This window comes from Bos grunniens, chromosome 10, assembly GCF_055505025.1.
Source record: "Bos grunniens cultivar Pamir isolate PY7600 chromosome 10, Bosgru_T2T1.0, whole genome shotgun sequence".
In the NCBI taxonomy this organism is placed as follows: domain Eukaryota; kingdom Metazoa; phylum Chordata; class Mammalia; order Artiodactyla; family Bovidae; genus Bos; species Bos grunniens.
In genome coordinates, this window is record NC_141174.1 from 30805725 (window position 1) to 30821212 (window position 15488).

Consider the following 15488-nt stretch of genomic DNA (forward strand, 5'->3'; position numbering starts at 1 on the left):
TTATATGATTAGGATAAAATAAGGAAAAACCGGTAGGAAATTGAATCAGAGAGGTTGGAGGGAGAACACACCATACTAGCCCCTTAGACCATTTAAGGACTTTGAGGGGTGGGGTTTCTGTTTGAGATGGGAAGCTATTAAAGAGTTCAGCAAGGACTAAAATGATCTGACAGGTTTTTTTTCTTTTAATTGGAGGCTAATTACTTTACAATATTGTGGTGGTTTTTGCCATATATTCACATGAATCAGCCATGGGTGTACAGGTGTTCCCCATCCTGACCCTCCCTCCCTCTTCCCTCCCCATCCCATCCCCCAGGGACATCCCAGTACACCAGCCCTGAGCACCCTGTCTCATGCATCAAACCTGGACTGGCGATCTATTTCACATATGGTAATATACATGTTTCAATACTATTCTCTCAAATCATCCCACCCTCTCCTTCTCCCACAGAGTCCAAAAGTCTGTTCTTTACATCTTTGTCTCTTTTGCTGTCTCGCATATAGGGTCATCGTTACCATGTTTCTAAATTCCATATATATGTGTTAATATACTGTATTGGTGTTTTTCTTTCTGACTTACTTCGCTCTGTATAATAGGCTCCAGTTTCATCCACCTCTTTAGAACTGATTCAAATGCATTCTTTTTAAGAGCTGAGTGATATTCCATTGTGTATATGTACCACAGTTTTCTTATCCATTCGTCTGCCAATGGACATCTAGGTTGCTTCCATGTCCCGGCTATTGTAAACAGTGCTGCAGTGAAATTGGGTTACTCGTGTCTCTTTCGGTGTATATGCCCAGCAGTGGGATTGCTGGGGCGTATGGCAGTTCCATTTCCAGTTTTTTAAGGAATCTCCACACTGTTCTCCATAGTGGCTGTACTAGTTTGCATTCCCACCAACAGTGTAAGAGGGTTCCTTTTTCTCCATACTCTTTCTAGCATTTATTGTTTGTAGACATTTTGACAGCAACCATTCTGACCGGCATGAGATGGTACCTCATTGTGGCTTTGGTTTGCATTTCTCTGATAATGAGTGATGTTGAGCATCTTTTCATGTGTTTGTTAGCCATCTGTATGTCTTCTTTGGAGAAATGTTGGTTTAGTTCTTTGGCCCATTTTTTGATTGGGTCGCTTATTTTTCTGGAGTTGAGCTGTAGGAGTTGCTTGTATATTTTTGAGATTAATTCTTTGTCAGTTGCTTTGTTTGCTATTATTTTCTCTCATTCTGAAGGCTGTCTCTCACCTTGCTTATAGTTTCCTTCACTGTGCAAAAGCTTTTAAGTTTAATTAGGTCCTAAATAATTGCTTGGCTGCTTTATGGAGAAACAGACCTTATGGAAGCTTGGGGGAAATCAGGGAGATTTATTAGGAAGCTATTGAAATAATACAGGTGAAAACTGATAATGGTAAGATTGAAGTCAGTGGAAATGATGAGAAGAGGACAGATTTAGTTATTAAAATTTTATAGTTATTTAGTTTTTAGTTTAGTTTTAGTTTAGTTATATAGTTATAGAGATTTTAGTTATATAGTTTTCTGAAGATAAGAGTTGTTAAGGATTTACTTATGGACTGGATGTAAAGATTAAGAGGAAGATGGATGATGCCAAGATTTTGATATGAATAATTATAAGAATAGAATTAACATCTATTGAAATATGGAAGGCTATAAAAGTTAATTTGAGATTGCCACTGTCTTATACAGTGTTAGGTGCTCAGTCATGTCCAACTCTTTGTGACCCCATGGACTATAGCCCCCCAGGCTCCTCCATTCATGGAATTCTCCAGGTAAGAATACTGGAGTGGGTTGCCGTTTCCTTCTCCAGGGGATCTTGCCAACCGAGGGATCAAACCCGGGTCTCCCGCATTGCAGGCAGACTCTTTACTGTCTGAGCCACTAGGGAAGCCCTTGAGATTGACAGGAGTTTAATTTTAGAAGTGTTATCATTGAAAAGTCTATAGTAGACATTAAGTGAAAGTAAATGGGAAGTTTTGTATTTGAATCTGAAATTCAGTGAGGTGAGACGTATGTTTTGGAATTGTCATAAATAGTTATTAAATACCACAATACCAGAATGAATCTACCAATTGTAGACATGCTTTAAATGCCTACTATCTAAAATATTAAATCTATTTACATTCTCCCCTTTGACTTTTTCATTCATTTGACACTCATTCACTTTAGCATTTTCAAATATTTTAATACAGGTGATGACCAAATTCATATCTTCCCTCCTAACTTCTTCCAATTCTCTTAAACTCCCATACCTTACTTTTTTAGCCTCCCCCTAAGTTTTATTGAGATAAAATTGTCATATACCACTTAAATAAAAATTTAAGATGTGTGACATAATGATTTGATGTATGTATATTATGAAATGGTATCCCACAGTAAGTTTAGTTAGCATCCATCATCAAATTAGATAAAATAAAAATAAAATTTTTTTCTTCACCATGAGAACTTTTAGGATTTACTCCCTTAAGAATTTTCATATATATAGCACGATAATGTTAACTATGGCATCACGTCATTCTATCCCTAGTACTTATTTATCTTATAACTGGAAGTTTGTACTTTTTTACATCATCACCTCTGGTAACCATTAATCTGATCTCTTTTTCTGTGAGTCTGGTTTTCTTTCTTTTCCAATTTTTTAGATTCCACTTATAAATGAAATTATATAGTGTCTAACTTATTTCACTTAGCATAATGCCCTCAAGGTCCACCCATGTTGTTATAAATGACAGGATTTTTTTCCTTTTTTTGTGGCTGAATATTTCCTTTTTTATGGCTGATATGTCTATATGCATTTTTAGATATCTGATGACTTCTTTATCCATTCATTCATCAGTGTACACTTAGGTTATTTCCATGTCCTAGCTGTTGTAAATAATGCTGCTATGAACATGGAGGTGCAGAAATTTTTCCAAGTTAGTGCTTTATTTCTTTTGGATATATTCCCAGAAGTAGAATTGCTGGATCATATAGTAGTTCTATTTTAAATTTTTTTTTAGGAACTTCTGTACTGTTTTCCATAGTAGCTTTAGCAGTATATAAACCCAACAACAGTGCACAAGGGTTCCCTTTTCTGTACATCCTCACCAACATTTGTTATTTCTTGGCCATTCTGACAGGTATGAGATGATATTTCATTGCATTTTTAACTTGCATTTCCCTAGTGACTAGTGACATTGAACATCTTTTCATGTTCTTGCTGGCCATTTGTATATCTTCTTAGGAAAAATACCCATTCAGACTGTTTGTCCATTTTTAATTGAATTACTTATTTGTTTGCTGTTGAGTTGTATGAGTTCTTTATATAGTTTGGATGTTAACCCTTTATTGGCTATATAGTTTACAAATATATTTTACAATTTTGTAAGTTGTCTCTTCACATTGTTGATTGTTTCTTTTGTTGTGCAGAAGTTTTTTCTTTTGCTTGTGCTTTTAGGTGTTATATCCAAAATATTATTGCGAAGACTCAAGTCAGGGATCTTTTTCATTTATTTTCTTCTAGGAGTTTCATAGTATCCAGTTTTAAATTTTAAGTCTTTACTATGTTTTGAGTTAATATTGAGTAGTATAAGAGGTCTACTTTAATTCTTTTTCATATGAATATCCTATTTTCCCAGCACTGTTTATTGAAGAGGCTATCTTTTCTCCATTGAGTATTCCTGGCTTCTTTATCAAATATTAGTTTTATATGCTTAGGTTTATTTCTGGGCTCTCAGTTCTGTTCCATTGAGACAGTTTTGTCTCTTCATTTCCAATTTCGAGGCCTTTATTTCTTTGTCTTGCCTAAATGCTCTGACAAGGACTCTTAATACATGTTGAATGGGAGTGTTGAGAGTAAACACCCTTGTCTTGTTCCTGATTGTAGAGGAAAAGCTTTCAGTCTTTTATTATTGTGTATGATGTTAGCTGTGGATTTATTGTATAATGGCCTTTATTATGTTTATTATGTTAAGGTGCATTTGTTCTATACCTAATGTTTTAAGAATTTTATCATGAATGGGTTGAATTTGTCAAATGTTATCTGTGCAGCTACTGAGATGGTCATTTGATTTTTCCTTTCATTCTATTAATGTGATATATCACAATGATTGATTTGCATACATCAAACCATCCTTGCATCCTAGGTATAAATCCCACTTGAGCATGATGAGTGATCCTTTGTTTTGCAAGTATTTGGTTAATTTGATTTGCAAGTATTTTGGTGAGAATTTTTGCATCTGTATTCATCAGAGGTATTAGTCTGTAGTTTTTTTTTTTTATGGTAGTATCCTTCTCTGGCTTCGGTATGAAGGTAAGCTAGCCTTGTAAAATGTGTTTGAAATGTTCCATCTTCTCTGATTTTTTTTGAAGAGCTTGATAAAGATTGATAAATACTTCTTTAAGTATTTGGTAAAATTCACAAGTTATCTGATAGGACTTTATTTGTAATTATATAATCGATATCTCTTTATATCTAAAATGTCTGTTGACATTTAAAACTCAGCATATCTGAAATCAAACTGGTTCTCTTTCTGATGTACCTGATGGTATCTCCATTTTCTAGTTGCTAAGACTCAGAACATCAGTCATAATTGTAACTTTTTTCTGTGCCTGTGACTACATTCAACAGGTCATCAAGTTGTGTCAGTTCTCTCTTTGAAATACTTTTCTTTTCTATTTTCATTATATGGAAATAATTAAATTTAGGACTCTTATTATCATTCACTTGGGCTATTTCAGTAACATTGTAATTGATCTTTTTATCCTTTTAAGTTACTTATAGATCATACCCCAGTTACTCTTCCTTATGCACAGTATTGACCATCTCATTGCCCTGGTTAAATACCTTTAATGTATCCCCTAGAGTAGAAAATTATGCTCCCAGTTTTCTAACCTAAGCCTTTTCTCCTATTAAAATAATTTATGCTTTGGCTATACTGAAGAACTCACTGCGTCCCTAATCTGCCCACACTTTCTTACCTACTTTTTCTTCCTGAAATCCTCAACTTCCATCTCTTTCTAACCATCTTTTCAAGACCAAGGCTCTTCCATAAAACCTTTTATTTCCCCTTTGACATTCCATTCCAAAAAAAGTGTCTCCCTAAAAGGAACTGGATGAATAATATTCTCTAAACTATAAAACTTGGGGCCCTGGTTGGCTGCTGCTGCTGCTGCTGCTAAGTCACTTCAGTCATGTCCAACTCTGTGCGACCCCATAGACGGCAGCCCACCAGGCTCCGCCGTCCCTGGGATTCTCCAGGCAAGAACACTGGAGTGGGTTGCCATTTCCTTCTCCAATGCATGAAAGTGAAAAGTGAAAGTGAAGTTGCTCAGTTGTGTCTGACTCTTAGCGACTCCATGGACTATAGCCTACCAGGCTCCTCCATCCATGGGATTTTCCAGGCAAGAGTACTGGAGTGGGGTGCCCTTGCCTTCTCCCCTGATTGTCTAACAGTAAGTAAAGAAGATATTATCTGAAGACTGAGTTACTTAGTTTATGAAAACTTCCCAGATTGACAAGACAGGCAGCAGTTGGAATTGACTTTCCATTAGTCATTTTTAAAACATGGTAAAAGCAGAGTTTTGTTGTTTAGTTGCCAAGTCATGTCCAACTTTTTTGCAACCCATGGACTGTTGCCCGCCAGGTGCCTCTGCCCATGAGATTTCTCAGGCAAGAATACTGGAGTGGGTTGCCATTTCCTTCTCCAGAGAAAAGCAAAGTAGCCATATTTAATTAGATTATTTCTAGATATGAGACTGCTGTGCATCCTATCACAAATTATAAATTTTAAGACATTTTTCTGAATTTTTAGTTATATCGAAATAAAAGTTATTTTCTATTTTGAAAAAGCTCTCCCCTTTACTTTTCTGATTCTCTTTTTTAAATACATTTTCGTACCTGTACTATTATTATGCTGTAATTACTTATGAATATATACAAAATCTTTTCTAATCATAGGTTCTTTGAGGGCAGGACTCTGTTTTATTCACCTTTGAATTCTCCCCAGCACCTGGACTACACAGTAATCTTGAATAGTAATCTATTATTTTATTTATAGTGATCATAGTTTTATGAATACTTCATATGAACTTCTTTTCTTCTGAAATTAAAATAATGTCAGACTCATTTTTTTAAAGGGAGATTTAAGATTTTTAGTTCTTCCTGGATCTTTAGCTATGTTATAGCTATTTTCTTTTGTTTAAGTCTTACGTATGTATACCAAAGACAGTGGAAAAATGAAGTGAGAAAGGGAAAGAGGAAGAACTCAAGATCAGTCTATCCATCTGTCCATCCCTCTGTTCATCCATCCACCCACCCAACCTATTGCTGGTTGGATCAACTTTACTTAGGGTAAAGTAACGGAGATATTTGAAAATATATGAAATTTCAAAATGACACAAAGTGAATTGTTTTGCTTAATGTATTAATTGAATTGGTTCTCTGTGGAAAAAATATAGATCCTTTAAAAGACTTATTTCAAATAAGTCTTTGGATTGCTATACATTTTAAATTGTTAAATAGTAATTAAAGTTATAATTAAGATATTGAAATTTTATTTTACAATTATAGTCTTAATATACTGAATGAAAAACAATATTTTTCTTTAATGGCAGTTCTTGGAATCATTAACTAAATAATTCTTTATGAAGTTGATTTCAAAAGTTCCTTATAAAACTATAAAACTCTTTTCATTGTTCTGTCAATTTCCTTAAACAATGTCATGAAAAGTATATTGTAGTTACTCAATAAATAACAATTGAATAAACCTGAATTATATAGTATGTTTCAGATCACTGGATCTTCCTCCATTCTTTTTCTATGATTTTAGGTAATGCCAAGCATTTATCATCTCTTTCCTGTTTAGCCCCATTTCTAAACATTTTCCTATTCCAGTCTTTCTTATTATCTCTTGAGAAATTCTTATAAAGTAGTTCAAATCATTTCATATCTTTGCTTGAAAACTTTTAATGGTTTCATCTTATCTACCAAATAAAGTACAGATTCGGTAGTTGGATATTCATTCATTTTCAAGCTCATCTTTGTTAATTCCATTTTAATAACTCTCTGTTATTTCTCAATGCTTCTGGTAAGTTGAATTGATTTCTGTTTCCCTTATATTTCTTATGCACATCTGTTTCTGTTCCTCTGTGCTATTCTCTCCATCTGAGATTTTTTATTCCTTTTTCTACCTTATACACTAGCTTTCATGGTGGCTCAGATGGGAAAGAATTCAATTCAGGAGACCCAAGTTCAATCCTTGGATTGAGAAGATTCCTCTAGAGAAGGAAATGGCAACCCACTCCAGTATTCTTGCCTGGAGAATCCCAGGGACACAGGAACCTGGCGGGCTGCAGTCCATGGGGTCACAAAGAGTCAGACACAACTGAGTGACTAACACAACACTCTTTATATACTTGAATTAAAATTGCATCAAAGTAGGGTTTAAGTTTGAAGCTGTTTAACCTTCCATAGTACAAAAGACAAAGCTTTGCACATAAGAGGAAAACAATTAAATATCTGATTTAATGTTACCCTATTTATTGTATGCTCTGTACTGAAATTTGGTAGGTTGTAGAGTTATGTAACATAAATTGCATGACTTTGTAATATTTATCTTCCTCAGGAAACTTATTTGGGAAACCAGAAAGAGAAGATGCCTTTACTTTTTCTTTTCCATCAGACTCTTCAACTCATACATTTGGAGCTGGAAGAGATGATTTTAGTTTTCCATTTTCACTTGAACAGGATCAAAACTCAGGACTTTCTTCTGTAAAAGGGTTTTCATCTTCCTCACAAAATACCACACAATTTACTTTTTTTTGAACTAGTTACTGATTTATTGAATTATTTTACTGCTCTGCAATTATCTAGGGCCTAAATTTATGTTGTTACTTAAACTATGAAGACCACTTTCTTTTGTTGATTAAAGAAATAATGGGTTACCATAGTAACATTATTTGATTATATTGATTTAATATTGAAGGAAATTAAGCCTGGGTCATCTACATTTATTTTTATTTGCAGCATTACTATCATTATTTATTTTGGTTTTGGTTTTGCAAGCTATATTCTTTGAGAAACTATGCTTCACTGCTACAGTAAAGAGAGTGATACTTTATAATGATCTTGAAGAATTTATACTATTGATATTGAATAAAATGTTATTTTTTATAATACAACAAAAATTTAAATATTACTCATTATTTTAAGATGGTATCTTTACTAGAAGAAAATTAAATGTGAATGGCTAGAGTAATTTATGAAAGTTGAGTGGTTGCATTAATGGTGATACTGTTAATATTTATTTTTGCTTAAACCTTTTTGAAGAACATTTAAAACTTTGATTCCTGTCTTCAAACAAAAAATTCACCTTTATGTTTTGTATTATTAATAATATTTGCTTGTCAATCATTTATATAGCTTAAGAATAAATTTTGATGAAATTGTATAAATTACTCAATATCTTTGTACCTGTGCTGTTTAAAATTAATTGTATTGAGTTATGAAGTAATAAAGAGTCTGACTTCATAATTTGATCTGTGACTGCTGAAAGATTTTGAGCCTCACCTGTTTTCTTCCCCTCCTGCCCCACATCTGGTCAAGCTGGTTAGAAAGCCCAGGAGTTTCCTCCTTTGCCATCAGTGGAATGTTCAAAACCATGTATAGGAACTTTTGTCGTGGCCTATCCCTAACTGCTGTAAAAACCCAAAGCTAGTATCTCCTTTCTCTGCCATTTTCAGACTAGGTTTTCAGATCGGGTCTGTTCTCCCCAGAAAATGTTATTCTGTAAGTAATAAGCCTTGTCATACCTTTTTGGAGTGTGTGGTGTCACCAGTCTCAATATCCAAACCAAATTTTGGGTGAAAATCAATCTCACTTCTTCAGGATGTCTATATATATCACAATTGTAGTAACTAAACCTTCCCAATCTTTTTAGAAGTCAAAAGGATGGTATTACTAAGGGTAGAAAGAATTTAAGGAAACTTTGGACTGTTTTAAAAATCTTCAACAGCTGGTTGAATGATGAAAATTTCAGTTAAAAAGCTGGAATTTTTCTTTTTATATCAACTATTAATTTTATTGTGTATGATTTAATTAATTGGTGGTTTTGACATAATAAAGACACTAACTATATATGAGGAAGGATAAAAATGTTGTAACTGCCTTGTTACTTAGAGGTTCAAAACTGGTTTTAGCTTTGAGCAACACACTGATGGCATGGTTTATTTTTACTCTTAAATAGAGAAATGTCTAGCAAACAAGTATGGTTAGATTTACCATGTAAAGGTAAAATAAATGTTTTTAAAGTATCTACACTGTGTGTGACATTTTGAGGACACATAAAATTGCTAAGGATATAGTATTTAAATTTTTAAAAATATTTATTTATTTGGCTTAGTTGAGCATGTGGGATCTTTGTTACAGCTCTTGTACTTCACTCTAGTTCTGCTGCTCAGGCTCCAGAGTGCACAGGCTGTCTCCCCGCTGTATGTGGGATCATAGTTCCCTGACCAGGAATCGAACTGTGTCCCCTGCATTGGAAAGCAGATTCTTAACCACTAGACCACCAGGGAAGTTCCTAAGTCCTTATACTTATGGAACTTAAAATTTAGTTGAGACAAGTGTAGGAATCAATATAGCATATTAAAATAAAATAGTTAATAATCACATTCTATAGCTTATAACTTGGTCTCTGCAAGGGAAGAGATTGAGGGCTCAAGAAACCTTTCTTTTCTAATTCTGTCATCATGGACTGGAAAGCCTGGGAAGAATTCGTTGAAGAGGTAGGACGTGAATTAGGATTTTAAAGGTATGTAGATTATAAAATTCTTCCGTAGAAGGTTGCCTATTTTTAGTTTTACATTTTTTATTGCATAATTTTACTAGCTAGTGTTTAGTACAATTTCATTAAATGCTTGTTGGATTTATAGGATTGATCTGAATTTGTAAAGGAGGCAGTGAGGACTTTCTATCCAGAGGGATGGTATGGGGAGGGAGGTGGGAGGGGGGTTCAGGATGGGGAACATGTGTACACCCGTGGCGGATTCATGTTGATGTATGGCAAAACCAATACAATATTGTAAAGTAATTAGCCTCCAATTAAAATAAATAAAAACAAAACAAATAAAACTACCACTTAATAGAAAAACCTGTAATCACTTTTTAAAATCCAGATGCATAAAAAAAGTAAATAAAAATGTTCAAACCCTTAAAAAAATAAAAATAAAAAATTTCTTGGAGTCTAAAAAAAAAGAAAAATGCAATCATAAATTAAATTGTGTGGAGGAAATTAAAGAGTAAGTGTATACAAATTGTAAAAATTTTTTTTGGTTATGTGAAAAATGCCGTTGGTAATTTGATAGGGATTGCATTGAATCTGTAGATTGCTGTGGGTAGTATAATCATTTTCCCAAACTATTTGTTAAATATATCTTTCAACTTCTTTGACCTATGAATTATTTAGAAGTGCATTTAATTTCAAAATATTTGAAGTTATGTAAATATTTTATTTTTACTGGTACTTAATATGATTGCATTGGGATTATTTAACATATGATTTCTATTCTTTTAAATCTGGGTCTTCTGTAGCCCCATGTATATGTGCTTAGTCACTCAGACTGTCTGACTCTTTGCAACCCCATGGACTGTAGCCCGCCAGGCTCCTCTATCCATGGGGATTCTCCAGGCAAGAATAATGGAGTGAGTTGCCATGCCCTCCTCCAGGGGATCTCCCCAACTCAGGGATCAAACTCAGGTCTCCTGCATTGCAGGTGGATTCTTTACCATCTGAGCCATCATGTAGTTTCTTTGTAAACAAATTATACGTATTTGAAAAAAGTGTATATTTGGCAGTTGTTGGGTGTAATGTAGTAGTCTTATTAGTTAGGTCAAGGTGTTTTGGTGGTGTTCAGATCATCTTTATATTTGCTCTTAATTGCTAAGAAAAGGCTAGTAAAAACTATGACTGGGTCTGCCCTGGAAGTCCAGTTGTTAAGACTTCGTCTCCCCAGTGCAAGGGGTGAGAGTTCAATCCCTGGTCAGGAACGAAGATTCACATGCCTTGTGGCCATAAAAATCCAAAACATAAAACAGAAGCAATGTTGTAACAAATTCAATCTCTGCACATACTCCCTCTAATAGTCTCATATGATATTGTGACTTTTGTCTCTTTGGCCAGAATGAAGTTGAGAAATGTGTGCTTTTAGGTGAGCACATTACCTGGGGTTTTATTACTAAGAAAGAGGAAACTAGATATTGAGAAGTAATTAGTCCCATATTATGTGGTTTTTGTTTTGCTTCTTTATTTATATAATAGCAAATTTTAGGACTTGATGACATGTATTCTCCTTTACTTACCATATTCATAGTATATTCCTGGGTACATTTATTTTTATGCTCAAGTATGTCTTCCAAGAGTGTTTCCCAAGATGATTCTTGAGTAGTAAACCTTCTGAGGCCTTTTATGTCTGGGAACATCTTTATTTTTCTCTTTTATTAAGTTTTAAAACTCAATTAAAAAAAAGTTGAAGTATAATTGACCTACAATACTATATGCATTTCAGGTATACAACATCAATATACATTGATGTCTATGTACATTATGAGTTGATCACCATGATAAGTCTAGTAACCACTAGTCATCATACAAAGTTATTACAGTATTATTAACTATATTCCTATGTTGTATGTTATATCTCATCTCTGTGACTTATTTTATAACTGTAAATTTGTATCCTTTGATCCCCTTCACCTATTTTGCCCACTCATTCTCCTTTCTGGCAGTCACCAGTTTGTTTTCTTTATATCTGTTTCTATATTGTTTTGTTTTATAGATTCCACATACAAGTGAAATCATACAGTATTTTCATTCTATGTCTGACTGACTTCTTTCACTTAACATATTGCCCCCTAGGTTCACTCATGTTGTTGCAAAGGGCCAGATTTAATTCTCTGGAGTTATGTTCCATTGTGTATGTATATGTATACACACACACACACACACACACACACACGGGACCATTGTGTGTTCCACATCTTTCTTATCTGTTTATCAGTGGTACCTTAGGTTGCTTCCATATCTTAACTATTACAAATGGTGCTGCAATGAATATTGGGGTGTTTTCATTATCTTTGGATGTATACCTAAAGGTGGAATTGCTGGATTATATGGTAGTTCTATTTTAATCTTTTCATTAACCTCCTTATTGTTTTCCATGGAGGCTATACGAATGTGCAGTTTCACCAACAATGCACAAGAGTTCCTTTCTCTCCACATCCTTGCTAACACTTGTTATTTCTTGTCTTTCTGATAATACCCATTGCAAAGTGTGTAATGTGATGTTTCATTGTGGTTTTGATTTGCCTCTCTGTGATGACTTTAATGATATTGAGCATATTTTCATGTGTCTCTTGACGATCTTTATATCTTCCTTGGGGAAAAAAGATCCTCTGTCCATTTTTAAATTGTATTTTTTTATATTGAGATGTATGAATTCTTTATATATATTTGATACTAACCCCAGGTCAGATGTATCATTCTGTTCAGTTCAGTTCAATTGCTCAATTGTGTCTGACTCTTTGTGACCCCATGGACTGCAGCACGTCAGGCTTCCCTGCCCATTACCAACTCCTGGAGCTTGCTCAAACTCTTATCCATCAAGTTGGTGATGCCATCCAACCATCTCATCCTCCGTCATCCTGTTCTCCTCTAGCCTTCAACCCTTCCCAGCATCAGGGTCTTTTCCAATGAGTCAGTTCATTGCATCAGGTGGCCAAAGTATTGGAGCTTCAGCATCAGTCCTTCCAATAAATATTCAGTGTTGATTTCCTTTAGGACTGACTGGTTTAATCTCCTTGCAGTCCAAGGGACTCTCAAGAGTCTTCTCCAACACCACAGTTCAAAAGCATCAATTCTTCAGCACTCAGCTTTCTTTATGGTCCAACTCTCACATCCACACATGACTACTGGAAAAGCCATAGCTTTGACTAGATGGACCTTTGTCCACAGAGTAATGTCTCCACCTTTTAATATGCTGTCTAGGTTGGGCTTCCCTGGTAGCTCAGGTAAAGAATCTGCCCGTAATGCAGGAGGCCCAGATTCAATTCCTGGAACAGGAAGATGTCCTGGAAAAGGAAATGGCAACCCACTCCACTATTCTTGCCTGGGGAATCCCATGGACAGACAAGCTACAGTCCATGGGATTGCAAAGAATTGGACTGTTAGGAATTGCACAGTTAGGAGACTGTGCAACTAACTCACCTCAGGTTGGTCATAGCTTTTCTTAAAAAGAGCAAGTGTCTTTTAATTTCATGGCTGCAGTCACCACCTGCAGTGATTTTGGAGCCCAAGAAAATAAAATCTGTCACTGTTCCCATTGTTTCTCCATCTATTTGCCATGAAGTGATGGGACCAGATGCCATGGTCTTAGTTTTATGAATGTTGCATTTTAAGCCAACTTTTTCACTCTCCTCTTTCACGTTCATCAAGAGGTTCTGTAGTTCCTCTTTGTTTTCTGCCATAAGGGTGGTGTCATCTGCATATCTTATTGATATTTCTCCTGGCAATCTTGATTCCAGCTTGTGCTTCATCCAGCCTGGCATTTCACATGATGTAATCTGCTTAAAAGTTAAATAAGCAGAGTGACAGTATACAGCCTTGATGTTTTCCTTTCCCAATTTGGAACCAGTCTGTTGTTCCATGGCCAGTTTTAAATGTTGCTTCTTGACCTGCATACAGATTTCTCAAGAGGCGGGTAAGGTGGTTTGGTATTCCCATTTCTTGAAGAATTTTACCCAATTTGTTGTGAACCACACAGTCAAGGGCTTTAGCATAGTCAATGAAGCAGAAATAGATGTTTTTCTGGAATTCTCTTTGTTTTTTCCATTTTCCAATGAATGTTGGCAATTTGATCTCTGGCTCCTCTGTCTTTTCTAAATCTAACTTGAACATCTGGAAGTTCTCGGTTCACACACTGTTGAAGCGTAGCTTGGAGAATTTTGAGCGTTACTTTGTTAGCATCCAAATGGTGCAATTGTACGGTAGTTTGAACATTCTTTGGCGTTGCCTTACTTTGGGATTGGAATGAAAACATCTTGTCCAGTCTTGTGATCACTGCTGGGTTTTCCCAATTTGCTGGCATATTAAGTGCAGCACATTCACAGCATCATCTTTTAGGACTTGGGATAACTCAGCTGGAATTCCATCACCTCCATTAACTTCATTTGTAGTGATGCTTCCTAAGGCCTATTTGATTTCATACTCCAGGATGTCCGGCTCTAGGTGAGTGATCACACCATTGTGGTTATCTGGGTCATGAAGATCTTTTTTGAATAGTTCTTCTGTGTATTCTTGCCACCTCTTCTTAATATTTTCTGCTGTTAGGTCCATACCATTTCTGTCCTTTATTGTGCTCATCTTTGCATGAAATGTTTCCTTGGTATCATAATTTTCTTGAAGAGATCTCTGGTCTTTCCCATTCTATCATTTTCCTGTATTTCTTTGCATTGATCACTTAGGAAAACTTTCTTATCTCTCCTTGCTATTCTTTGGAACTCTGCATTCAGATGGATATATCTTTTCCTTTCTCATTTGCCTTTCACTTCTCTTCTTTTCTCAGCTATTTGTAAAGCCTTCTCAGACAACTATTTTGCCTTTTTGCATTTCTTTTTCTTGGGTATAATTTTGATCATGGCCTCCCATACAATATTATGAACCTCTGTCCATAGTTTTTCAGGCACTCTATCTATCAGATCTAATCCCTTGAATCTATTTGTCACATCCACTGTCTAATCGTAAGGGATTCGACTTAGGTCATACCTAAATGGTCTAGTGATTTTCCCTACTTTCTTCAATTTAAGTCTGAATTGGCAATAAGTTCATGATCTGAGCCACAGTCAGCTCCCAGTCTTGTTTTTGCTAACTGTATAGAGCTTCTCCATCTTCAGCCACAAAGAATATAATCAATCTGATTTTGGTATTGACCATCTGGTGATGTTCATGTATGGAGTTGTCTCTTATGTTGTTCGAAGAGGGTGTTTGCTATGACCAGTGTGTTCTCTTGGCAAAACTGTTAGCCTTTGCTCTGCTTCATTTTGTACTCCAAGGCCAAACTTGCCTGTTACTGCAGGTATCTCTTGACTTCCTACTTTTGCATTCCAGTCCTGTATGATGAAAAGGACATCTTTTCTAGGTGTTAGTTCTAGAAGGTCTTGTAAGTCATCATAGAACTGTTCAACTTCAGTTCTTCGGCATTAGTGGTTGGGGCATAGACTTGGATTACTGTGATACTAAATGGTTTGCCTTGGAAATGAACAGAAATAATTCTGTCATTTTTGAGACTGCACCCAAGTACAGTGCTTTGGACTCTTTTGTTGACCATGAGGGCTACTCCATTTCTTCTAATGGATTCTTGCCCACAGTAGTAGATGTAATGGTCATCTGAATTAAATTTGCCCATTCCCGTCCATTTTAATTCACTGATTCCTAAAATGTC

The 15488-nt window shown here is 35.3% G+C and overlaps 1 protein-coding gene across 8 annotated transcripts in view; it reads left to right on the top strand.

The window, feature by feature from the left end:
• The window catches only part of C10H14orf39 (chromosome 10 C14orf39 homolog), a 49128-nt gene extending 40597 nt beyond the window's left edge, over window positions 1-8531 (top strand). For all 8 annotated transcript variants that reach the window (XM_086320408.1, XM_086320410.1, XM_086320413.1 and 5 more), the window contains one exon: window positions 7619-8531. In XM_086320408.1, the coding sequence (XP_086176534.1) occupies window positions 7619-7818 (200 nt within the window). In that variant the 3' untranslated portion in view covers window positions 7819-8531. The remainder of the gene's footprint in view (window positions 1-7618) is intronic.
• Window positions 8532-15488: the final 6957 nt, after the last annotated feature.